We start from the raw sequence: 27,846 nt of genomic DNA, 5'->3' as shown, positions 1-27,846 counted from the left end.
TCATTGCAACGCAAATAATTATTTTCTGCTTTTTATTCTCGAGTGTGTGCGAAATTTAGAAATCTATTTTAAACGAACGCCCTGATGAAACTAATGAACATCTGTTGGTAATGAAACTTTTTAATAGACTGAACAATCTGTATCGATTGGATAAAGAAACAGACAGACAAAACAGTGAGATAATATTGCATTATCATCCAGTTCAGAGCTAATTTTAAAGTTTCAAGTCTCTTGTTGATCGCGAAGTAAGTTTAAAATCAATTGCAAAATCTGTACAAAACAGTGAAATAGTCAGACAGGTAAACGAGTTAACAAAAATGTGTTAAAAATGTATTTAATATCATTGCAACGCAAATAATTATTTTCTGCTTTTTATTCTCGAGTGTGTGCGAAATTTAGAAATCTATTTTAAATGAACGCCCTGATGAAACTAATGAACATCTGTTGGTAATGAAACTTTTTAATAGACTGAACAATCTGTATCGATTGGATAAAGAAACAGACAGACAAAACAGTGAGATAATATTGCATTATCATCCAGTTCAGAGCTAATTTTAAAGTTTCAAGTCTCTTGTTGATCGCGAAGTAAGTTTAAAATCAATTGCAAAATCTGTACAAAACAGTGAAATAGTCAGACAGGTAAACGAGTTAACAAAAATGTGTTAAAAATGTATTTAATATCATTGCAACGCATATTGATATAATACCGTAAAGAAACATTATTGAGCAATGTGGAAAACTCATTCAAATTAGAAAAAAGTTAATATAAAATTGATATCATTGAAATACTTATTTTTGTAATTTAAATTGCAAAAATGGATTCCAAGTCAATGAGGATATAAAATAAAATTTTAATTCTTAGTTAAAAATCTCATTAAATTTTGAAAAACTCTTTCTTTATGAGTGTCAATTGTAGTAGATGCCACTCCAACGGTCTTCCATTACCATAGCGTTTTGAAAGCTTTTTCCATCATGCCTACCATGTTTCAACTGTCATGATTTTCAGACACCATACTCACCCACAAACAACAAATCTCTCTTCAACCAGTCATTATTTTAGTTGGGAAAATGTGGTACCCACTACAGAAATAATGTGCAGGATCAATAAAATGGCTTTGGATAGACGATTTCTGAGGGAAACTCGGTGCCGTACACTGCAATTTGTGTCTATTTTCCGTAATAATTACCGCCATATTGTGGATGAGACGAGATTGTTCATAATAACCGCGCTTGTGCATGGCCAATACTGACACATTGAAGGAAAGCGCTCATCCATTCTGGGAGGGGCCGACCGGAGTAAGTGAATGAGACATTTCTTAATTTTCCTTTCACAGAATGATAGCTGGTGTCAATGGAGTAAACGTGGCAGTGAATTGGATAGTTTGAACCCTTTTCATCGTCTCAAACACTGAGCCATTTTCATTGGCTCAGTATTTGGTGGTGGTGATGCTGGGAAGACGCCGACTTTCCCCATTGGTTTTAATACTTTAAGCGTCAAGGTTTTAACAAATGAAATGTGTCAGTGATTCTAAACTTTCCGTTTGGGCCGTGGCAATCACTGGCTGATATTGAATTTTCCGTAAAGACCACGACAGTCAGTATAAAATAGATATAAAACAAAAAAAACATTAATTATGTAATACATACATAAATTAAATACATAATAAAATTAAATTTAATAAATGAGCCTAAATTTTCTTATCAAAATATTTTAATGGGTTTTATTAAAGCACGGTAAACATTTTCTGTGTGAGATGAATCGAGAACTTCTGCGGGAACGGGAAGGATGGCAAAACCGGCGCGGCGCTTTTTGAGTTAATCGCTTTCTAATCGAGGTCTATTCAATTTTAGTTCTTATTCAATTGTAATCGCTCATTCAAGTCTTTCCATATAAATGTTGGAATTGAAGCTTTATAAGGGATAATGTTATAATAAACAAAAAAATATATTACATCAAATATTGTTTGTGGAATTGTGATTAATATAATTACATTTGGCGATTTAGTTTTTCTGAAGATGAATTATTTCAATTGTTACTTTCACTTTTTCTAGACAGAGTGAGTTATATGTTTCATAAGATAGCATTATTTAATTTTTGAGTAAAAGCTGATACAGCAATTAATTTGTTATTCGATTGCACGTTATGTTTTGTTGAAATATAATTTTCGTTGTTTATTGAAAAATAATATGATTTTGCTATATATTGTGCAATTATTTCAATTTAAAATTTTTTAATTATGCTTCATTAATATGACAAATAATCTTAATTAATCTCATCATTGTAAAGAAGTCATTGCATAACGCTTTTTTAACAGTTAAATTTAAAGGTCAAAATCATGAACCTCATTAGTTGCAATACCTGTAAAACATTTTCATTCTGTTTAAATACCAAAATTAAATTTAAATATTATTGTATTTTTGAGGTATTGGAGGTATTGTTTTTCATTTTTTTTAAATGTTTGTTTTAGAATTTCTTTCTTGCCTACTCATAACAATTAATGTTTTCAGCATATCATTAAATCAGAGATTGTTGATATTACAAAGGCAAACAAAACCATATTAATGCAGAAATATTTTACTTATATTATTATCTAACGATCATTTGAATTTTATATAACTGCCATTTTGCTCGCTTTCGTAAAGTTTCCGCAGCAATTTGTTGGCTGTAGTTAAAAAAAATGTGGGTGAAAATTGTTTCATATTTGTCCTGAGTGTCATTTTACGAAAAAAAAAAAAAATTCTGCGTAAATTAACGTTTTGGCTAAATGAAATCGATGGGAATGCCCCTTCCCCCCACACACAGTGGCGAATTTCTGTCTTACGATTCTACTACAGCGGAGAAAACTGAGCGTGAATTTCGATACATTTTTTTCACCTTTGACACTAAAATTTGATACAGGTTTACAATATTTGTGACAAGACTACATATTTAATTTTCTTTTTTTGTTTTGTCTGACCAAATAACTCTTCAGATTTGGAGAAGAGAAGTTTCTATTACGGTGATTGGTTCTTGCCATCCTGTGGAGTACATGAATGGCATGGGTTTAGCTACACCCTACCGAAAGCGGGACGTACCTCCTAAGGGAATGGTTGCACCGTAGCCGTGATGCCCCTTAGGGTTCGGCCATCGTTCCGATCATTCAGATTCCTCAGTGTGCCTTTGGAGGGGTTGGAATAGCCATTTATGGTTTCTTTGTTTGTTGCATTTACGGGTTAACATCGCATTCAAATACATCCAAAAATGCTGAAACGGCACTCAATAAACTCTTTGAAGGACCGGTTTCGTAATTCGATACTATTCCATTGATACATTTGTATGCTTAGTTTCATATCTCTTCATTATGTGCGTGTTTGAAGATATTACTTTCATATGGAAAAGAGCGATCGAAAAGTTACTTCTTATTCGTGAGTTTCATCCAAAATTTCAAAGAGAACTGCACATTTCGTGGAAAGACTACACTTTAAATTTCATAACTGAAACTGGTTTCTTCCTTTTTAGGTGCTGTTATCACACACATACATGAATCCAGAAAGGCTTCGTTCAGATTCAAGAACGTCGAAATTCATGCGAATTTACACATCAAATTTTATATTAGTTATAATACATTCTCTTCGTATGCCAAAAGATAAAAATTTAGAATATAATTTAATGATTCGTATTGGTGTCGAGAGTCGCTATATCTTCGCTTAAGTCATGAAATTCATAAATACGTTTCATAAATTGGCGGCTTTGAACTAATCATCCATAGCGACGGATTTTAATTAGTTTGCTAATGCCCTCTCCCTGAACAGCACGATAATGCATCCCTAATGAAGGCTTTTGGTGTTCATAAATCAATTACAAATGCCGCGATGGCGATTTAATTGGCCCTATTTATTTTAGCTACGAAGAGAAAGTTAGTCGCTTCATGGCATACAGCGCGTTTTCGTTCTCTCCATTGATTGGTTAATTTCGATACTATGGGGAAATATTTTAGCTGAATTTTTATAAAATCTCTTTTATCTACCCTATGTTTTGTTACTATTTCCCTTTTTTGGCACTTTTGCAGGGATTGAAGACTGCGAATCATTCCTGAAAGGTCCGCCGTGTATGTGGATCCAGAATGATGCCGAGCGACTTTTAAATGTCTTTGATGCAGAGATTTGGAGACCTCTTCAAGCAGCATTCTCATCAATGGACTCAAGTTCTGAAAATACCGAGGAAATTCTGGAGTTGTCAACTCGTTTTATTTTCTCATGTAGAGAAAATATTGTAGTCGTCAAAAAATTCGAACGCGAGCTTTTGATGAATTGACACATTTTAGACCTCTCTGATTTCGAAAGGCACATTTTTAGAAAATGTCTATCTGTCTGAAATAAAGATAATTCAAAAACGTTTTTGAGAGCTAGACGGATAAAATTCGATAAACGATCTTTATATCCGATTTGTGGGATTTACACCAAATTTTAAGCGAAATCCATTCAGAGGAAGTCTATGTGTCTGGCTGATGGAATATAAAGTTAACGCGATAGTTATAAATCGAAGATCTGATTTTCTCATTGGTGCACTTGAGTTCCTTTTCACCGAATAGCTTCTCAGCAATGCTTTCTCAGTGGTCTCCAGATGATCGTGAGAATGCTTGTTAATAATTCATCTTTGTAATTGACCCTTCCCGAACAAATGTAAATTATATTCAGTTCACCGCTAACACCGGCTAAAGTCCATCTCATTTTGAAACTTAATGGTAACGGTTGCTAGTGATGGATCGTTTCTTGAAGATTCGTTAAGTACCTTCATAATGGAAAAAAAGTTTAAGATCTGGATCTTTTGACGATCTTCTCCCTTGAAGACGTGATAGATCTATTGAAAACATCGAAACTAACATCTGTGGCCCTTTATCTCGATGCAACAAATGACCAGTCACACGGACTCTACTAGTAAAGAGGATCCCCCACTGATGGTCCGTAATATGTGTGGGGAGAAAGGGTGACGTTATATCTGGCCGCAATGCCAATTGCCAAGTGAGGAAAAAGGGAAAACGATACAATATCTAGACTCCTCATTACACAACTTATTCTTGCAGTTCCAAGAATTCATCAAGAGATAAATTATAAATTTTTCTTTTTTAAAAATCGGAACTCATGTTCCACTGTTCATGTATATCGAATGCTGTTACATGCTTTTATTCCAAACGATTTTTCTGAAAATCTAGGGAAACGTCTGTAATAGGAATACTAAGAATACGTAAAGAAAAAGGCAAATTATTCATTAAAAAAATTGAAATCAATGAGTACGCTACAGAGACTTGTCGATTTTATTCAAGTTTCCCTCACAAATATTATGAAGGAAAGAGAACATTTTACTGGAAAATTCCAGACAGTTAATAAAATGGCACATTTTTTTTTATTGATCAAAAACTTTTATTCATAAAAAAAAAGATTATTTGTTTTTCAATATGATTATCTTTAATGGATAAACCTATTACAGATATTTTAAACCATGTCATCTCTTCTCTTCTTAATTGTCACTCAACATATTTAATCAAACTTTGTATCATTTTTAGAAACTATTAATAATTAAATTAAGGAGGGAAATTGAACTTTTGTAAGATTTCAAAAGGAGAAATGTGATGAGCGTTTTGTATTGATATTTTTATTTTAAAAAGAAATAATTATTTTCATTAAAAAGTAATATTTTATATGAATTTTAAATTTATATAAATATTTATTTTGCATGAAATTAATTGAAACATTCTTTTATATAAAAGTATTTTTTATATTAAAAATATCATAAATTTAAAAAAAAATGCCATGAAAATATTTTCATTCTAAAGAAAGTCAAATATTACCTAGTGTGTAAATATTTGATAATGTGTTCTTCATTACAATTGATTCTTTCTGCCGTTTGAAACAGTTTTCTTAAATAATAGTTCATAGATGGCGCCACAGTCCATTGAAAGTAACCAAAATATATAATTGACTGCACGCTATCTCCGTTTCTACATAATATTTAAGAAAACTCTCGGTGTTTATAAATATTGCAGTAAAGAAGTGAACTTCTGGAAAAAGATATGGTTTATTATTAACTAATATTACTAACAAGATGTTAAAGTTTTTATAACGTTTTATAGTACACAAAATGCATATTTTTATAAATATATTTATTTGGCAATTAGTTCAAAAACGTGCAATCGACCTGATTACGACGGCCAGCGGCAACATTAAGAAATCCACCACTTTCACAGCTAGAACAATTTGACACTCCATCAGTATCGTTATTAGGAATAAGAGGCCTTTGATCCAACGAAAATAGTTATCTAATAACATAAATGAGTAGGGAAAAAAACTCATTGTGTTAAAAAAAAAAAAAAAAAAAAAAAAAAACCTCGCTGTGAATAAATAACGATCACAAAAACCAAGCATCGTGAAACACGGTGAAAAATTATGACACCGAAAATAAATCGTTTCCTTTCCTTTTTACGTATACGACATTTTTAACGAGAAAGAATATACTTGCATATTTAAAATGCAGAAATATATTTTACGACGAAATGACTCCTTTCTTACCCCTTAATATCACCCAGTATACAGCATTAGTTTACAAACACACCAAAGGATTGCATTAAATTTCGGGAAGACGCTCCATTGTCGACACCGCACTGCGAGATGCAGAAATCCTCATATTGAAAGTGAGCATTGGAAAAAGTCGAAGTCCCGTAGGTTTCGAATTTGCCCCCTTTCTCTTCGTCTGGGGAATGCCATGAGAAAGACGCAACTAATTGCAACTCTGAAACTTGATAAATAGGTAAATCAAAGTTTTTTTTTGTTACAAATCACGTTATGTACGAAATACATCAAATAATAGAAGACTGTCAGTTCCGGAGTGAATGCTGTAGCTAAGATTAGATGGATGAATTCTCGCATATGGTAGAATTATAGAAGAGTATCACATTTTCAGCATCGCCTATCAAAGGGTGGAGTATCTGCCCATCTGTGTGTCTTAATATGAGAATCTGCTAATTCAAAATTGCCACAAATTCGACAAATGAGATTTTATTTAATTTGGTGATATACTAAATTTCATAAGCATTCGCGTTTTTGTATTATCGTTACACACATGCCAATATACAAATCGATACTTTTGACTTATACCATAAATGTCTTCCATTTTGATTCTGAAACCGCCTATCACATTTCATTCCATGTTTCAACAGAAGTTTCTTCTGTGTTCATTTGCAGGCTTTTTTAAACAAACACAAGAACGTAGGCGAAATTTTTAATTCATTTTTAGCAAACTGAAAGAAGGAAGTACCCTCTCTTTCTACTCCCGAAACATATTTAAATCTCGCCTATGTCCCAATTTAGGATACAGGCAGGGTTTGCCATATCGGCTAAAGTTTATTCATATGTTTTATATTAATAAAAGCATGAAGGTTCTTTCCGACATATTTGTAAAAGAAGTATAAAGGATTCAAAGATGACATAGAATTTGGGGCAGGGAAATGAGTTAAATAAAATCAATAACATCAAAATGAAGAACGAGACATTTTTTGCTTCTTTCATTTTTTCTTAATGATGTTCGGCTATTTCTTATGAGTCTGGAACTCTTTTGTGCACATTTTAAATGAATTTAAAAATAATATAATATATGCACACATTATTTTTGATTTCTGAACTTGTCTTCCATTCATTTAGACATTCCTTATTCGTTGGCTTATAAAAGAATACGCTGTAAGAAGCTACTTATTAATTTTTGGAAAAATCAACTTACAGAATAATAATTTTTACTTTATCCAAGCAATAAAATTAATTTTGTATTCAGTGAATAATTATGCATCTGATTTTTTCCCCTGGAGCAGAGAGTTGATGAATGCTCCTAATTTAAATTTCTCGAATCCTTAAAAAGGTCTTACATTTATGTGGAAACTATTTCCGCTTTTAGTTTCAAGTTGGCTTTTAATGACTTCATTCAACGAAGGTTCTAAAAAGTAAATTTTCGTTCCAGAGTCAATTTCTCTGAAGAATTTCTTGGAGAGAAAAATCGAGAACCTGCTTTAAAAGAAGACATTTTAGAAGGCCGGTTTGTCTTGTTCACTATCAAAACGTCCGGCGGGTTCATCTTAAAAGCAGACATAATCACTCCAGCTCAGGAGTTAAAACTAAAAGTTTCGTGTAGAACTTTCCAGAAAGGAAAACGATTCGAAGACTTAGAAAGCGTAGGCCATGGAAAAAAAGAAAGAAAACAACATATATATCTGGATTAAAAGGGAAACTCACGGGTAATTCTTTCGTAACTGAGCGAGCCATTAGGTAGAGCAAGCTGCCTAAGAAAATACATTGATAGAAATAATTTTTTTCAGGACGCATTATTTCGGCTACCAAAGATTAGAAGCGCTGTAAATACTAGTGTTTGCTTTTCACTTTCTTATATGCCAAGTATACAAAGCGAATCGACAGCGAAATTTGAGTGAATCTTTCGTTTTAACCTTTTTTAATCCGAAATTAATTCCCAATTTTTATTTTAATTTAACCCATATAAACTTCATTCTAAAATGTTCTCTTCTTTCAGTAATGCAATCCCGATTTTTTTTATTTAAATAATTCTACACGCGCTCTATAAAATGACGGTCTCAGCATTTCTCATTCTCAGAGTGAAGGGATAAAAATCCTTAAGGCTTACCACATTATTTTAAAGATACCTAAAATACCTCGTTTAAATCGACACGTGCCACAGAAACCCCTATCAAAATCTCATTGTAAAATAATTGAAGGGAAAAGTTTCTGTCTTTCTATCGTACTTCTTACCATTTTCTCTTTGTACGTACATTATGCCTATCGCAGGGAAATAAATCGAAGTTTTAAAATTTCAAAAGTTTTTTCCATTCAGCCACGCAACTGCTAAAATTCTTTGCACACACACACACATTTTAAGTTTTCACTTCCAGCCACGATAACTTACATGAAAGCGAATGAGTGAACCGCGCTTTTCTGTATTGGAAAGAAAAAAAAAGCAATCTGGCCCGTGAACATGATAGAAGTTAAACGAAGAAAACAAATACAAATCTTTATCACCCTGTCTTTGGAATTGAGTTGTAATATGCAAGTAAAACGCAACCTATTTTTGTGTCATTTCCTAGAATATCTAAAAGATGAAATGAGACAAAAAAGTTTCAAATGACTGATTTTTATTTGATGTAAATGATTTTTCTTTTTAAACAGTGATATTTAGATAAATTACATATTTTTATTAGTGACCATTACTATTGACATTATGTGTATTCAGTTGAATTATTTATTTTAGTTCCCAAATTCCCTTCTAATATTTACTCAAATATCTTTCTGTTATTACAAAATTTTAATTTTAAAAATGGACGTTTTAATTTTTAGTAACTGGTGAAAAATTAGCCATATTTTATGCAATTTCAGATAATTTATTTTATTAGTAGTAATTAATGTACTTATGATTCCGTTTGCTAGTGGTAGCCGCATGGCGAAAGAGCGGAGCAACTCGGGATCACGTGGGGATCTTAAAAGAGTTTCACGATACTTGGGATTAGCGAGCATACCACCTTGGTTATTTTTATAAAATATGAATCCTAATGGCATCGTTTGCAATAAACTTTCTATGTCTCGCGTTTTTTTTTCCAGAGAATATTTATTTTCAAGCATTTATTCCAATTTTTTTCGCCAAAAGTTCACCAAACAATATTATTATCATGAAAAAAAAAAACCACATAAAGTCATTAATATTTTTTTTTACTTCGTGCTTATAGCTTTATTTTATGTTAGGCTGCTTTTATTTTCACTGAAATCCATTATGTCAAAGTAACGCCATACTGGTTCTGTTAGTTTACCAAGAATTACAAAATTTACTCGAATGTATTTAACGTCATATGCACCATGTTTGATTGAAGAATTTTGTGAAGATTTTCTTCTCACTTTCTTATGTATTAAGAATATTCAAATGATGCAAACTAATGCAATTTCGATGATCGTATATTATCTACATACAAGTATTTTAACAATTTTATAATCAATTATTCAAATTTTGAATCAATTATTTAACTAACAATTAATTAAATTTTGATTCCCTACGAATGACGCCACTTTATAGTTAATTTAAAAAAAAACTGAAAACAAGATTTTATAATATTTATAATATTGAATTATAAATGAACCCTTTGACGTTAAAAAAATGGAATTCGATGTGTTCGAAATGTGCTATTTAATTGGGTCCATTTGAACTGTTATGTGCCAACTTAGACACAGAATATCTTATAATGAAATTCGCATTGCATTTAATCATTATATATAATGTTTATGGAAAACAATTAAGTAGTATCATAAAATAATGAATAAGTCATTCTGCAAAGTAAGAAACATTTTGGAATATATCAAGGAACTAAACATTTTATACACTGCCAAATTGTTTTGCTCCTTGCTAGTTTTTACGCATACATAGCATCTTTATGAATAACGTTTCCTTTTATTAATCAAAGGTATATGTTGAGAAAGGGGCGGAGCATGGAGCATTAAAAACAAAACAGGATCGACGCATGATTCACGGCATCCGCAGGTCACAGTTTTTGGCGGTTCGGGGGCTTCAAAGTCTGCAATGGCACACAAAATGAATGACATCTTCCACACGTCATTGTATGTCAAGCAGTTAAGATATATAAACTAAATAAAGAATCTAAATAAAATAAAAAAAATTTAATAATAAGAAAATGAAATAATTCAAATTTTTATTACTTTAATAAAAAGCCTGCTTTTAACATTTACTTATTTTAAAAAGAAACTTTTCTAGATGAAAATAGAAAGTGATGTTGACCCATTTAAATTCATAGACTTTGATGCATCGATCCGTTTAAAGGAATTTATCACGAAGCCGAAAGCAAATTTTATGGAAATTCTAAGACATTCTTCTGCTAAAAAGCATTTAATAAATCTTTACAGCAAACAACCATTTTTTTTTCTGAAATATTTCACGAAATATTTTTTTAACAAAAGATATTCGGGTAAAAATTTTTTTATTAGTGTTAGATCATTTTTTTTTAAAAAAAAAAGGCATGGATCGTTTTCCATATTCAATACCAAAATCACGAATATTTAAAGATTTTCTGCATTAGCTCAAACATGAAAGGGATTTTCTTACTCGCAGCCGAGTTCGTTTCTGCCTGCAGCTCATAGAAAATGTGCCCATGGAAAACACATCAAATAGACCAGACCTCCAAAGTCAACACATTCTCATCCAAACCCGCTCTTCGGATTCTGTCCCTTCTCGGTGCATTCCGACTGTGTGGCATTTGTTCTCTTCCGCTCGAGATACTTCTCGGTTTTTAACCATGTGAGCAAACTCATTTTTATTTATTTATGCAAAATTCGAGGTATAAATACCATTTCTTGGAACGAAACGAGGAGAAGGCGGATGTGAAGAAGGATTTCTATAGTACTCTCTGTTTCTTGTTGTTAAATGAATTTTTGATTCCCCTTCTTGATCTTAAATAAAATACACGTCATTGAATAATGCTATTAAACTACCAAGTTTTTTAAATAAGCATTCATAAGGAATAAAATCCGTGGGAGGGTAATATTTTTTTCTCGCTTGTAACACAACAGGGCATGCTCACAATGCAGCAATATTCCGAATGAGTTGAATTCACTTAAATGACAACTTAGCACTGCATATAAATACATGCAAATTTGAATATTTTTATCACTTCATTTAATTTGTATCAAGTACAAGCGAATTTTTTTATTATTTATATGATAAAAATAATATTTAGCATAAAATGTAAGCTAAGAATAGATAGTAATAATTTAATATATACATGTAATGATATCCTTTAATCTTATTTAAGTCCTAATGAATTTCGTATTGCTTATTTTAAATGAGAACATAATATTACTTTATTCTAAAATTTTCTTTTATTTCCTGATAGAAATCTCACTTTTTATTTAGTTATTTCTAACAAGCGCTCTGAAAAAGGGATGACTATTCTTATGCTCCGAAAGAAGGAATAAAAATTTCTAATGCCTACATATACCTTTCAAAGATATTTAAGGTTCAGTTACCTAAATATACAAGTGTCAAAGAAATTCCTATAAGAATGACTTAGTAACAGCCGATGCGAACAGACACGTCCCATCGCTTCTCCCGCATACAAATCATGCTCCCCCGTGGAAAAAAAAATTAAAAATTTCGAATTTTACTTCTATTTGGCAATGCATCTTGAAAACTATGTTATATATATGCTACGATTTATGTGCAGAAAATCACCCTACAGTCCCGATCTTGCTGTCAGTGAGTTCCACACGTTCTCACACCTGAAGAAATATCTGTCCGGGTATCACTTTCCCGCGTGAAGAATGGCAGACAACTATAAAACGCTGGCTTCATTCCCAGGCGGAGAGGTTTATGAAGCTTGAATAAAAACTTATGCCGAGGTATTAGAAATATTACAATTCTGGGGGTTCTTATGTTGAGAAATAACTAATGTATTGCTCTATCTTTTACAATACATTTTTCTATGCTATTGCGTTTTGTTTCTTTTTAAGGGCAGTGAAAAACTTCTTTTCAGGATGATTCTCGCATTTTTATTATTCGTATTTATTGTCTACATTTCAGACAAAAAAAAATTTTTTTTTTTAAACAAAGATTATTTTTGTTTTTTACTTTTCCGCTCAGTAGGCTTTTTATTTTAAAATGTCCTTTATAAATTTTCTGAAAACAATATATTAAAATTATCGGAATGAATTATAATGTTATGTTAAGGATTTTGAAGATTGGTTCAATTTCATTGTCTCAAACCGAAAATATGAGTGGACTGTGTATGATCTTAAGGAAAATTGTCATAAATTGCTCTCTTTAAAAATTATTTTTAATCAATCATATAAGATGCAGATTTTTTATTTTTAAATATGAAAAAAAAAAAGAACGATTTTATTTTTTAGGAAATTTTCAGTTTATAGTTATGTCTAATTTCGAAGAAGATTTCATCATTCATACAGCTCGAAAGATTATTCATATAATGAAAGCATGCGCTACCATCGTAATTAAGAGAATATTGATTGGGGAGATTAACATAGTTAAAAGTAATTTTAAAGGCAGAAAGGGTAATAAAGCTGAAGATTATTATTGAAGATTATTTTAAATTTCTTCAACCTTCCTGTTTTAATTTTTTTTTTTTTTTGTATTTTATAACCTAATTTTAGTACTGTAAAATGTTCTCAAATAAAACTCTGCTTCTACTTCTACCGAAATTTTATCTTTTATTGCACATACAGCCTTTTTTAAATAAGTGGAATGTTAAAAATATTCCAGTGACTCCCATGAATATATTATATGAATACTTATGGCAAGCGTATCGTTTATTGTAATTCGTATTTTAAAAGGACTTACAGCTGATTTAATTTGAGGACGTAAAAAAGTACAAACTTGCTGTTAAAAATATTTATATATAGAAATTTATTAGAAAATATTCTCCCAAAATACATTATAATCAAGCAATTTGGTTATTGATAGCTTAGTTTTTATTTAGGAAACGTAATTTTATTTTAAATAGGCATTTATTTATTTTTCCAAAAATAACAATAAACAACTATAATTGATATTTGTGAACAATCCAAATTTCACTTGAAAAAGTTCTTAATATTGAAGTTGATTCATTTCATTTCACATAGTATCCAACAAAACTATTTTACATAAAACAAGTTTAATTCTGATAGTATAGAAACGCGATAATTTAATAATCATCTTTGTTTGCTTCAGCCATTATCTAATTTTGTTATAAAATTGAAATATGGCGAAAATTTATTTCAATATCTATGCGGTTCATTTAATTAAATATTATATTACTGATTCTTCAGATTTTTTTTTTTTTTACTATTCTTCGCCGTTTGGACATAAAATTCTTATTTCTCGACACCATTTAAAGGATTAATTACAACAAATAATTATTCAATATAATCAAATTAAATATTAAATACTTAACTACTTTAATATTAACATTACATAAGTTATTGAATATTATTTTGCAGTGAAATTAGAGAAATTTTGCTTACCAACTGTGTTATATCTTGCCCCCCCCCCCCATCGACTCATGTCAACCGCTTTTGTAAAAAGTTTGATATGTTGTTTATATATATATATATATATATATATATATATATATATATATATATATATATATATATATATATATATATATATATATATATAACCCAACGAACTTACCGAAGACAATGACGAGAGTCATCTTGACAGTCTTGATTTTCGCTCTGGGAATGATTCCTCGGGAGCTGGCCCTTTTCCGGTCAACTTCGTTATCGGAGCTGCTGCCACTGCGGTTCTTGTTAACGCAGCCTAAAAGAAGAAATAAAAAAGATAAATGTTGAATGACTTAAATATAAAATCTTCGGAGTTTAGTTTGATTTGGTTCAGTTATATTAATGACCTGTTTTTTAAAACAATACTGGGGATAGTTTGGAACGGACTTCCGTAATTTTGAACATCGTTCAGATAATGAGGACAGCACCTCAGCTGGCACCCCCCTGTCCAAACTTCCGCAACAAACCAGCGGGAGGACGTTTCACCCCGACGGATTTAGCGTGCGCCTGACCCGCTTACACGGTGGTTCTTCGGTGGAATCGGTTTTCGAGTCTGAAACCTTCCCATTCCGAGACTTCCCACCAGGCCACCACGGCCCATTCGGAAAAGAGAGAGACAACCATTTAAAATATCTCATTGACTACTCTTTTTACCCGTAGTAATTTGTTTTCTCTCTCCAATACGAAGTATGGAATAAGTATTGTAGTAGTCAGAAGATTCGAACTCCAGATATTGACGAATCTGTACCCTCTAACTTCGAAAAACACATTTTTAGCATTATGTCTGCTGTTCGGTTTGGCAACAGATGCGCGTCTGTGACATACATAGCTCAAGAAAATGCCTTGAGTTAGAAATGAAATTTGGTATAAAGTCGTTACACCAAACTTATAGATTTCTATTAAATTTTGTCCTTAACTAGAAGCCTGTCTGTGTGGTTTTCGAATGTAATGTAACACAATAATTAAAAGCAAGGACTTGCTGGAAGGATAAAATTCGGTAAGCAGATCTAAGATCTATAATGTAGATATCTATCAAATTCTGAGCTAAAATTAACTGGGAGTTGTCCATCTATCTGCTTCCACTTTTAGAAACAAAAGAATGCGGTAACTCAAAAAATGCGATGACATAAATATAACAAATTTAGTTTGTGATTTTGTAACTACAAATGTAGCTTTGTTTCTAAAACACAAATCCGATTTTCGGATTCTATTAACTGATTGCAAGGATTAATCCCCAAAAAATATGTCATAGATGACACGATAGATTCATTAAAAATACTGATTCGCGCCAAAGTTTAATAGTTCGTAATTATTGTACACCAATGCCACGCAAGGTGTTTTTTGGGACATCTTGCTTCTTATGGATCCTAGACCTTTATTAGAGAATGCGCGAGAAAGTTTTGATGAGAGCACTCCTGCTGGTTTGAAACTGTTAAAGTCAAATTATGAGTTTCTATCTCCATTTAAGACAATGAAAATAAATATACAGCTCTAAAAAATCGATTTATTTTATTTCGACCATCAGTGAATGAAAAACATTTTGCAAACACATTTTGATTTAGTTTATCAGAAGCAAACTTTTTAAATAGGCAATCTACTAGGAAGTTAATTCACTTCGATGAGTGAAATGAAACCAACTCTTCCTAACTACAACCCCGACTCTTGGCGGTGTTGGGGGGAGCAATTCATCCTCGTCTTCATCCAGAGACGGGTGTTATTGAATGACATTTTGTATTAATTACGCCACCTTTAAAGTTCCGACAACCGCCCCTTTGAGCCAGCGAACGCAGTGATTACGGGGAGGGACGATCCTCTGCATGCATCGAAGAACGTCTTGCGCGAGAAGTCATTTGATCCCTCGTCACCTTTGATCTGACCGTTAAAGCAAAGACGTCCTGTCACTGGGCTAGGTGCATTGAAGTTGGTTTTTGAAGGGAAACATTCTAGGACGAAGAGATATAGCGGCAGAGTTCGCTTTTCCCCTATACATGTCTTCCGTTAACGGAGTTGAAAATATTGGCATTCTGAAAAGCTCTATTATTCCGTTTTGGCGCCAACGTTACCAAATCTTAGCGATAATTCGCCGATCCAATACATATTTTAAGCATAAGTATACACAAATAAAGTCAATGTTAATTGCGTTCCTCACTATTACTTACTATTTTATATTTGCTAACTTCATGCATTAGAGCAGATTAACTGCAGTATTACTATTGTTTCTTTTCTTTAAAAATTCCTATTCTCTTGACACTGAAATCTGTTCATTCTTTTATACATATAACTCGCTACATTTCGTGTCTCTAAAGAATTGTCATTTGATATCGTTTCATTTTTACTCATTTTCTCATACGCTAGAACTTCATACACTTGTATAAAAATAGTAATTTGATTCAGAATAAACATTTCAAAATAACCAATTACTGGATAAATTAAATTAAATTAGAAATAGAAAAATCATAAATATTAATTTTAGAATTTTATAATAGCTATGATAATCAATTACAGATTTAAATCTAAAAAAAAAAAATCCTTTTCAGTACCAAAAAAGTATGTTTTCAAAATGAGTTTTTATTCATTTAATTAATTTTAGTTTTGTTTGATAAACATTTCATTTTGAAACAATATTAGATTTATTTTGTAAGGAAATATGTAGTTCTGAGCCATGGTTAAATGACGAAGATGACATATGAGCTGGTACCCCTTCAGAGCTGATGCTCCATATTTAAAATTTATTTTAATGAATGAACGTGATTATAGATAGAAAATGACTCGCTACTCGACAGCCATCTCCATTACCCCTTCTAAAAGCACTTTTCAAATTGCTAAATCATTTTTGAATCAATTACAATTTTCATAATGATTATGTAATTATAATTTCAATCTTATTAAAAATCAATTGCATATAACTATTTAACCCATTTTAAACACGGTTACAATTCATTAATACTTTTATAAACTATGAAAATAGACAAAAGATTTATTGAGCCGATTGGATACGGAAGTGTCACACTTAAAATTAATACAATGTGCATATCTAAAAGCAGATTTTTGATCCAGAAAGATAAAACAAAATGAAAATAGTTAAGGATTCATTTAAAGTGCACCATCATTTCAAAGCATTAACATTGTAGACCAGGCAATACGGTTTATAAATTTGAATACCGCAGAGTTCATGTCATTTTACATCACAGCGAAGGTGACATTCTCGAATGTGTTAACAACTTCAAGTATAGATAAAGAAGAAGCATACATTGAAAGACAGAGTGTAACAGCAGTAATATCTTCATTGATATCAGGCGTTTTTTAAATTGGAATGGATACAGAATACCGTCTCATATCCATAAACCTGTAATTATTATGGTTACTAAACAGTTGCATGAGTAGAAAAATACCCCCCCCCCTCCCTTATTAAGAATCGCACCTTCCCTCTTCCCCAGCTGGAGTGGTTTCTCCAAAACTTTCTCGCATACCCTCTAATAAATGTGCTATCCAAGACAACGTCCTCCATGGCACTGGCGTAGAATAGTTACGAAACATTAACCTTTGGCATGAATCCAACCTTTTTGCTGAATTTATCGTATGATCCTTGGCGAGTTTTTTGGCGATTCATCTCTTGCATACGGTTTATAGTCCCCGAAAATCGTATTTCTGTTTTTGACGCGTTTTACTCGACTGATTGGAATATGAATTTTGACACAGAACTGCACTTGTAGTCACAAAATTACATAACAATTTTGACGTATTTAAGCCATTACGCCTTTTAAGTTATCGCGCTTACGTGTTTCTGAAAGTACAGATTGACAGACAGTAAACCCCATGTTGGATTTATCTCAAAATTTGATAAGTGTCTACACTACAGATGTTAATCTGTGGACTGAATTTTATCTATCTAGTTTTCTTCGTTTCGTAATCATTTTGTTAACTTATATCCGAACAGTCGACCAGATAGACTTTCTCTGAATAGATTTTGCCCAAAATTTCATTAAATAGACTTCAAATTTGGTGATAAGATTGTATACCAAAGTTTATTGATCTAACTCAAAGCATTTTTGAATTATCTTTGCCCCGTACAGACAGGCAGACATAATGGTAAAAATGTGTTTTTCGAATTGAAGAAAATTTAAAACGAGGAGATTCGTCAAAATCTCGAGATTAAATTTTTGACGATTACAATTTTTTTTTGTATACTACACATACGAGAAAGTAAAAATGAATGACAGAAAAAATTATTAAAAACAACTTCACTGACAAGAAATAATTACTATTAATATTAATAAAACCATTATTGAATTAAAACTGTCACCAAAGTTTGCTCGAAACTGGTTGGGTTGAAGCGTCATTGGAGATATATCGTTAAAACAAAGAGCCGTTTAATGAAAAAATGGCATTCGGACTCTTCTCAGCAGGTCATTTACTAATATGAGATAAAATTAAGTGCATATGAAAGCTTCAGATCATTATGTGACTTTGTAAAATAAGACAGGCAAAAATCTAGATTTTCCGTCATGAATTTCTGGCCTCTCTCCCAAATGCCCCCCGAGACCGAATTTTCATGCTTCAGTGTGAATTCAAACGAAGAGAATTTGTTGCGCCCTTTGACAAATTCGGTAAAATGCTTGTATCTGAAAGTATTCGGATGCTTTTGTTCTGCTTTTAAGTTCAGCAGATGACGAATTGCCACTTTCAAAGAGAGACACTTGATTTTCTTTAGTTCTGAATATTCAGCTATGGGAAAATTACAATTTATGTACTTTTTGAAGATTTTGATTTTGCAAGTAGATACTTTGGAAGTAGATAGCATGTTTTTAATGGAGCAGTAAATATTAGAATATTTTTTATCTGCATTATTTTCTACTTTGGTTTTTAAATTCTAATTCTTCATTATTCATTCATTCTTCATTTCATTCAACATTAAAAACCTTGAAATCAAGCTGTTCTCAAATTCAAGTAGTACCAATCGAATAAAATGAAAATTTAATTAAATAAATCGTTTAACTGATCATAATTCAGAATGATTGAAATTCTGTTTTCCATTGAGACCTATAAGGGCTTAAAGTTTCAGAATGTAAGCACAACAGAAAGTGAGTGAACAATTCGGTTTTAAAGTTCAGCTTTATAAGCCTTAAGCATGTCAAGTTAAATAAATCAGAGTAAAAGTTTTCACTTTTTAAAATATAATTCTAAGATAAAATTTGTTTCCATTTCGCCAGTCTGTTTGGTTACATGTCCATCTATTTCTTTTGAGCAATACATACATTTATTGAGCAGAGGATAAACAAATAAGGCAACTATCTATAGAATGATTATACAAACTGTAGATACGAATGGAATAAAAAATAACTGTCAGTCACAACTATTTTGTCCCTGGATTAGCTGAAATTTTCAGAACAGAACAATTTAGAAATGTTTCAGTGTAACGGGAGCTATAAGGTTGGTCATTTACGTTCACGGACATAATGTGTTAGCATTCCATCTTTTTATCTCATTCATTTAATAGGAACACTGCCGTCCAGGCCACGCCTATTTCATTCCAAAATCTTCTAGGAATGCCTTTTTAGTGTATGTCAAGATCTACTCTAACAAATCTCTACAAATAACTACTCCCGTATACAGTATTTCCCCATTCCCGCTTTCCCGTTACAAATGGCAATAAAACATGGAAAAAGTATATTTAATCTTATATTAACATTTTGGCCTGAGTGACCACATATAAATAGATAAGAAATACATTGCTACCACTAATTATCGATCCAATGTTAATTTATTGGTCCTGAACTTCAAATTAATCTTAATAATTATAACTCTGTTACTTTAATCCACATTTTATTTCAAAAAAATCTTTAGTGCAGTTCTTAATAACCATATGGTATTGATACTTTTTTTTAACAACAAAACTTACTATCTTTCCGTTGCCATTTCAAAAACAACAAATAATAAATAAAATGATATGAACTGTTATTTTAAAGTTCCAGATACAACCAATTGAATGTGAGCATTATATACATCTCCGATAGTCACATGGGTGTCGCTACTAAATCTCTTAACAGTAGACCTATCTTAAAATATTCACCGGTGATGGTAAGATTCGTCTGTTGCTTTGTAAGAGCTGGACATCCATTCAATTGTTATGCACATGACTTTCATACGACTGGCTTTATGATCTTTAATTGCTATAAATATCGTCAGAAATGTTATGAACATTCTGAATATCATTACGGCTGAGTTATATCCGTTCACTTGATTGTCGATCAACTGTTTCTATAAATCATTGGCTCTTTCTCCAAGGTCAAAATTGTGTTGACATAGCTTTAGCAGTAAAAGTCTTGTTGACGTTTCCCTGTTTTACTGACCTCCACATTCTCTGAATGTCGTAACGTTTGCAGGATATCATGGAACATTCTAGAAACTTCAGGAACTACCAGTGTCCATCCATAATCTAAGTCGGCCAACTGACTTGAAAGCTTTTGAGCTGAAAAACGAACCACTATCATTTAATTTACATGAATTGGCGAATTTGTATTTGAGGCGAATTTTGTAGAATCGCAGAAATTTATGAAGTGTATAATCGCACGTACCGAAGCTATGGTGCGAGATAAAGAAGGATTCACAAACTTTAAATAAGCGGTCGTAACATTTTAGCTCTTCAATGCACGTTAGTCAAACAGGATATCATTAAAAATGACAAAAGGTCAAAGGACCCAGATTCATGATACACACTTATTTTTCAGACAACTCTTCTAGCTCAAACGAGTGGCATAAAAACTGTAATATCAGACGAATCTATTTCGTTAGGAGAAGGAAGTGAGTTGCCCATATCCATTAACTCGTTTATAACGCCAAATTTGCCGACAACTGTCAGTAGGCAAGCGGAAAAATAATTTATTCAGCAAAAATATAAATTGCAGTGGCAAATATACATTATAAAGCACTATAAAACAAGTTAAATTATTAAGGAAAAAAACGTAACCATGAGCAGCTACACCGATCCGGCCTAACGCACACAGAAAAATCTGAATGACTGGGTGCCGCAACGACGCTGGGAGAAATTAAAGTTGAGTTCGAAGGCTCACCACCTACCATGGTACAGCCCCACTCACAAGGAGCATGCTCCGTCATTGGTAGAGTTAGTTGATCTCACAATTATCCACCAGGGCGGTGAGGATGAAAATCATACCGGAAACTTCTCATCCTCGTATATGAGGTGCTCCCAGCAAGGAAAAAGTAAAAATAACGAATATATCTTATAAAGTGTTCGGTTCAATTGTATTTATTAGAATACTATTCATCCGATCTTTAAATTTTTTTTCAGCAAATGCATTAGCCTGTTTAATACAGAATGTTAATCCGCAGTTCATCAGAGTTAATGCTTATCATAAATAGGTTTACTTCAAAAAATATTTTCGTAAATATGTATCATGTCGGCATCAATAAGATAATATGTATTACAGAGATGTTATTTTATGCTAAGGAATCTGAAAGTAGGAGAAGTTATTTAACCATTTCACATAAATTTATTGATTAGTTTGCTGACCATAAAATGAAATTAAGGATCATAAAGATTTACTTCTTCCTTTTTAAAAGAAATCGTTCACTTCTCAAATACAAGGGCTCAAAAACTGACAAAGGAGCTTAGAAAACATTTAAGAGATTATATACAATTTTTTACATATTTTTTTTATGTTTATCGTAAAATCATATCTCGCAGTTAAAAAATGTTTAACTTTTTATCTTGTGGAGATATTTCTAACCATAATAAAAAAAATCCCTAATGGTCGTTAAAAGAATCATAAATCGTGTTTGGAGGAATTTTATGGGTTTTTGATGAGCCTTTTGTATGACCTTGGTTTTTTTAAGGGCCATTCCATTACTTTATAACTTGTCGTCCCTTTCTTTAATTTAAATGCTCAAATTCTCCAATTTTTCGCTATTAGAATATTTTTAATTTAGATTTCAGTTTTTCTTGAAAATTTAAAGAGGGACTAAAAAAAAATGTGGTAACGAAATTAGAATATAATTTTTTTTTTTGCACTTAAAAAGAAATTTTAAGACGAAAGGATACTGACTTTCATGCAATGAAAGGTAAATGATAAGAAATGAATCTAAGAAAAAAAAAATTCGTTGAAACAAAATCAGTAATAAGGTATAAAATAAATTTGAGCATGATTAAGATCAAGCTGTCAATCTCTCTCTTGCAACCACGTTTATTCTCAGTGCCATGCACTTTTACAACAACTACAGATAACCTAAATAAAATTACTTCAACTATAGATAACCTAAATTATACCTAACAGATTACATAAATTATCTCCATCTCGATGCCAAATGCATCAAGATGGAGAGGAAATAGCATGGATGTCGGATCACCTACAGCTTTCATCAGCCTCGATGTTTGGAGATATGCTCTGGCCATTCATTCATTTCCGACTCCTTGTATTCTTTATGTCTTCTTTTCTGCTTTCTTTTGCTGTAGAGGCAGTGGGTGATTGAAAAAGCCCCGCACTTTCTCCTACTGAGGATGGTTCACGCGAATATGGCTTACGCTACCCAGCCCCTGTCTACTTAGGAGCAATGGAATCTCCTCGTTAGTCCGAGGGGATGGGAGGAAGGTCTCCGCCAAGGATGTGGCGTTGAAGAGTTTCTGGATTCAATTCCAACTCTGATTCATCCGTTGCTCTTCCCGCATCTCTGGGTGGCCAGATCTCGGGGGCAAGTGTGGGTTCCGGTTCAGTATAGCGCTGGCCGGAAACTGAAACCGGTACTCTTAAAGGTTTGCGGAGGTGGCCAGCGTGGTTTGAACCCTCTTTCCTTCTTTGGACTGACTACTTATTTAGTGCACAGTAGAGCACAAAGTATGTGTTGGCCTTCTCAAGCGTTCGCAGTATTCGGTAGGATTTACTCTTAGGGAGCACTTGGTCACCCTGGAATTGGGACTATCATCGATTTTCCGATTTGTAAGAGTCTGATCCCTAGGGATCTGTCTTCTAGAGAATGATGACTTTGGGTCTAAAAAGCTCAGGCTTGCTGGATATATGTTGTTCTTCACGAGTGTACATTGCCAGCTGATTTAGTCGGGCCCATAAGAACGGTTGTGATGCTGCTGATTGCCTACATTGAAGCGGGCCTCCCTCCGTATTGTGTAAACCCTAATGTTTGGGCCGATGGGAATGTTCCAGGTACATCTGATTCCTTTCTCTTGCCTTGCATTGGAGCGTGGATATCTCAGCGCTCTCTAAAACTGGCGGAGGCGGAATTACATTTCATTTGGTTCCATCAATTTTTCCTACTACCAACTAATTAAATGCCTTCCTTAATATTCGTGGCCAATTCAAGATTGATAATTTGGACAGGAGCTAACACAATGATCTGGTGGCTGGCCACGTCTTCGAATATGAAAGATCGTTTATTTGAGACCCAATTCCAATAGATAGAAGCACATGAGGTAAGTGCACATCAAATCTACCATTATGGGCCACATTTCCTCATATTGTTGTGTTTGGAGAAAGAGTACCGATAAGGTTCTCATAGATTAATGAGTATCCAGATACTATAATTCGAATTAAATTACTTTGTGTCATTAAATCAAATTGCGGATTCAATCATTAAAATTCTGCCAATTTCGAATTTTTCTACTCTATAATGAATTTTTCCTGTTATACTCATAAACCTCTGCGATTTTAGAAAAAGCTTCATGAAATTACGAGATGAATCATTACTTTTGTGTATTTCAACAATTTTAGATCACTTTTTGTCGATCCCGCCTACTTAAACTTATTAAAATATAAGCAAGTCATTAAAAAGATAGACAGGGTGCATAGGAAAGTCCTTTTAACCTGAAAATACTTGCGAATGTAGAGAGCTACATATATTCAAGTGAGGTAAGGGGTATATTAAAGAGACTGCGCTCAACCTAATGCGGCGAAGAACAACAGCGCACTTAGTGGCACATTTTGAAAGATAGCCATTTCAAATCGAAAACGAAAAGAGACTGAGCAAAATTAACAGTTACAAAATTTTAGATCATCTTAGAGAGAAATGACATTTGGTTCATACGGATAAGATAAATTGTCGCCTGTATACTCCAAATTGTCCGAAATCGATGTACTTCATTTTGTGTAAACGTTTGAAAGAAATATGCACAATTTATTGCAGAAATATGCATATATACATTTTGATGTATACGAAATGCATTTTGATAACATCTCCTCACTCCAAAAGACAAACTGTCTTACAGAGATAAAAAGTTAATGTTGAGTATGTCCGAAAAGTTCGCCATTGCTCACGATACATATTTGCATTCATGAGAGTAACTCTACATGCGCATCTCTCAGCATGGAAGGTGTCACACTATTGCAAGCATCTATAATAAGATGACGCAGATTCTGTAGATTTGTAAGTGGAGTTGTATAAATCTTTTATGTAACCTCACAAGAAGAAATTCAATAAAGTGAAGGCCCTTCAACATTTCCATCATACCCGATAATTGTTGCCCAAACAATCTTTGAGAAAGATAACTTGTGTGCAGTGGCACCATCATGTTGGAACCACAAGTCCCGTAATGCAAACAAGGGAAAAATAATCTAACAAGTCAGGTCTGATATCCTGTTATAGTTGGAGGTACCTCCGTCCATTTAATGTGCCTTTGTAGAACACGGGTCCTAGTAAGAGATCCTACCAGAGACCGCACCACACATAAATGGACCAATGCACTTGGTTTACAGTGGATTGTATCGGTTTAATACTCCGGTACGTTGAAACAGTGCCTCGTGCGATCAAACAACGTAGTATAAAAATTCTGAGATAACTTCAACATTAATCACCGCCTAGTTGTACCAATCAAATCGACGCTCATTATTCTGTGGCAATAGTGCTTGCTGCAATGTGACACGATAGGGATGTGCACGTTGCCCATGCAGTATTTGCCATATTCGGACCCGTGTAAAGCCACAAGTCATGCTGATCTCTCTTGTACTGTTATGCATATGCCAAAATACTCTCTGGCATTATATGCATACTTGAACCAACTGGTCAACAAGAACGCGGACGACTTCTAATACTTCCTGTCTCTCTGAAACACACACTACACTTGATATGGTAATTGCACTTGGATGTAGCCCAGCTGGAAAATGAAGGGCACATTCCTATGCAGCATTCGTATTAAATAAGCACCATCTCGCAACATTGGAAGTCAGTGAAGCTCGCCATTCTCGCACAACTCCACAATTCTAACTTCAAACTCCAAGGGAAGATTATTTTTAGCACACTTCTTTAAGAAATGTACCTTTTGTAAGATCTCATTCATTTAGAGTCATTCAAACTTCTATTAGTTTGTCACTCTTAAAAGAGAACACGTAGTTTCAACTCGTCGCTAGGCAACAATTGAAATTGACACAACACGGAAATTAAAAGTTTTAAAATAAAAGCACTGGCACATTTGGAATAAAATTATCGTCTGCCATCGATAATTTTATACTATGAGATTATGTTGCTTGTATCAAGAAAACGCCAACAGCTTTCAAACTAAAAAATTTAAATACATTGGAAATTAAAACTGTACAGATGTTATACAAAACGTCACATTCTGCAATAGCACCCTGTTACATTTCCGAAAAGTGGATATGTAGAATAGAATCACCGCGCAACGATTTCGGACATTTTTCGATAAGCAGGCGAAAATTTATCCTATCCCTGGAAACCGAACACGTCGTTTCATACTAATTAATTGATGCTTTAAAACTTTCCGATTGGAAATTTTGCTCTATCGATTTCCGTTTGCAATGGCTATCTTTCAAACTTCGCCACTAGGGGCGCGCTTGCCATTTGCATTAAGTCGGCGTTACCTCAATTGCATAGCTGTCGCTCTTACAGTTCGCAAGTATTTTCAGTTTAAAGGGACTTTCTTATGCACCGCATTATTGCAATAAATGATATGCTACAAGGTGGACATTATTTAATTTCATCATAGATTTATTTTTCGAAATTTGAAACAAAATTTTAACTTTTTAGAGGTTTCAAAACTAAAAAGAATAGAAATTATTTTGCGGTAAATTTTTTATTAAATAGGCTTTAAAAAAGCAGCTTCTTAAAACATAAAAACAATTTATTTATTAAGCCAGATATAATCTTAAATTACCTAATGTTCATTTCGGTTTTAATCTTATTGCCGAATAAAGATTTCATTTTCATGTTAATATTACATTTTCTTAATAAATGTGCTACACACATTATTTTTCATTGATTCTGTAAAAAATTAGCGATATACTGCATCAAAAATAATTTCAGATTCTTTATTTTGATGCCAATGAAAGTAATTTCCATTTCTGAAAGTAACTGAATAACATTCATTTCTGAATCGAACAGATATTACCTCAAAATTCTTTCCAAAAAATATTTCTTGCCAATGTACTTATGTTTTTGTATATCCTTCGAGCGAAAACGGAAATTAGAATTGAATTTTCAATAAAGATAATGTAAAACCATTTCTTAATTGAAAAGATTCTGAGATGCAAAATATTGAAAAAAATTACGAAAACGACATGAAATAAAGCTTTTTTTAATCAACTGATTGTTGCATAAAAATTCTATTTCCGATTCCCCCACCATTTTTTTCCTGTGAAAAATGATTAAAAATAAGAATTTCACTTTCTATTGCAAGCAATTCATGTGAAACTTAAAAGACTTTGATAAAAATATTGTCTAGAGTTTTTGAATTTTGATATTCTAATTCCGATTAAAGAAAAAGGACTTTGATATTGCCTAAAAAAGACTTTATCAACCAAAAAAATGGTAATTTTTTAATGATGCATGCTAAAATGTATATAACAAATAAATAAATTAGCTGTAGAATTTGATGTACTTTCTGAGAGCAGCTTTCTTCGCTTAGCAACTGGAATGCTCGCAAATTTAACTTCTCTAGCTGTTTAATTTATTAATAAAGAATACATAACTAGATAGTGTTAAGCATTTCTCACTTCATAAGACTGAAAATATAATTTAATAAAAATTGAGGTTTATGCGAAATAGGTTTACCTATTTCTAAGAAGACTTTTAAATAAAGCATTTTAATACTAACTGCAATGAGCTGCAAATCATTTATTTAAGTAAGAAATAATAAAATACGCAACATCAAAAACATAACATTTCAAATTTTAAGAAAGTGAAAAAAAAAAGGAAATAACATTTCAAGAAGTTATCGCGGGAAATTTTGCTTAATTTTAAATAATTTAAAATCTAAGAAACAAAAATCACCTCCTACATGTTCAGTCCTATGCTTCAAAGTATGCTTAAGCCGAATCGATGGACAATGTGCTCTGTAAGCGAACGATAACAGACAGACAAACACAAACGTATTAGATTTTATTATGAGCACAGAGATGAAAGATTTATAAATATTACCCAAATAAAATTGATATCATAGATAGTTGTATTGCGAAAACAGACCCCTCCCCCCTTCTCTGTACACTCAAAAACTCATATACAATCGTCTACTGCTGTCTGTAAAGCTGGGGGAGTTAAAAATACTACACTCTTTTGGTTTGCATCACTATCGGGAGTGAAACCCCAACTTCCGCCTTCCTCGTATAAAAAGAAATAACAGAATATGTCATGCGTGTTGTTCATTTCTTTTAGTGTGTGTAGTAGATGAGAAAGTTGACAGGATAACACAAATTATAGTTGCCATTATCCTAGCATTATTCGCATTGATCAAGAATCAGGGTTTAATGAAAACCATAGAATAACCGATAATTATCAAAATTTTGA

At 32.6% G+C, this 27,846-nt stretch overlaps 1 protein-coding gene across 4 annotated transcripts in view; it reads right to left on the bottom strand.

The window, feature by feature from the left end:
• Positions 1–27,846, bottom strand: part of LOC129984594 (cardioacceleratory peptide receptor-like) — a 376,701-nt gene that overhangs the window by 9,717 nt on the left and 339,138 nt on the right. For all 4 annotated transcript variants that reach the window (XM_056094516.1, XM_056094517.1, XM_056094518.1 and 1 more), the window contains exon 6: positions 14,216–14,344. In XM_056094516.1, coding sequence (XP_055950491.1) covers positions 14,216–14,344 — 129 coding nt within the window. The remainder of the gene's footprint in view (positions 1–14,215; positions 14,345–27,846) is intronic.

The sequence above is a fragment of the Argiope bruennichi genome, chromosome 9 (assembly GCF_947563725.1).
Source record: "Argiope bruennichi chromosome 9, qqArgBrue1.1, whole genome shotgun sequence".
NCBI lineage: Eukaryota > Metazoa > Arthropoda > Arachnida > Araneae > Araneidae > Argiope > Argiope bruennichi.
Note: the sequence above shows the minus strand (reverse complement) of the source record. Positions and strands in the feature narration are given on the sequence as shown.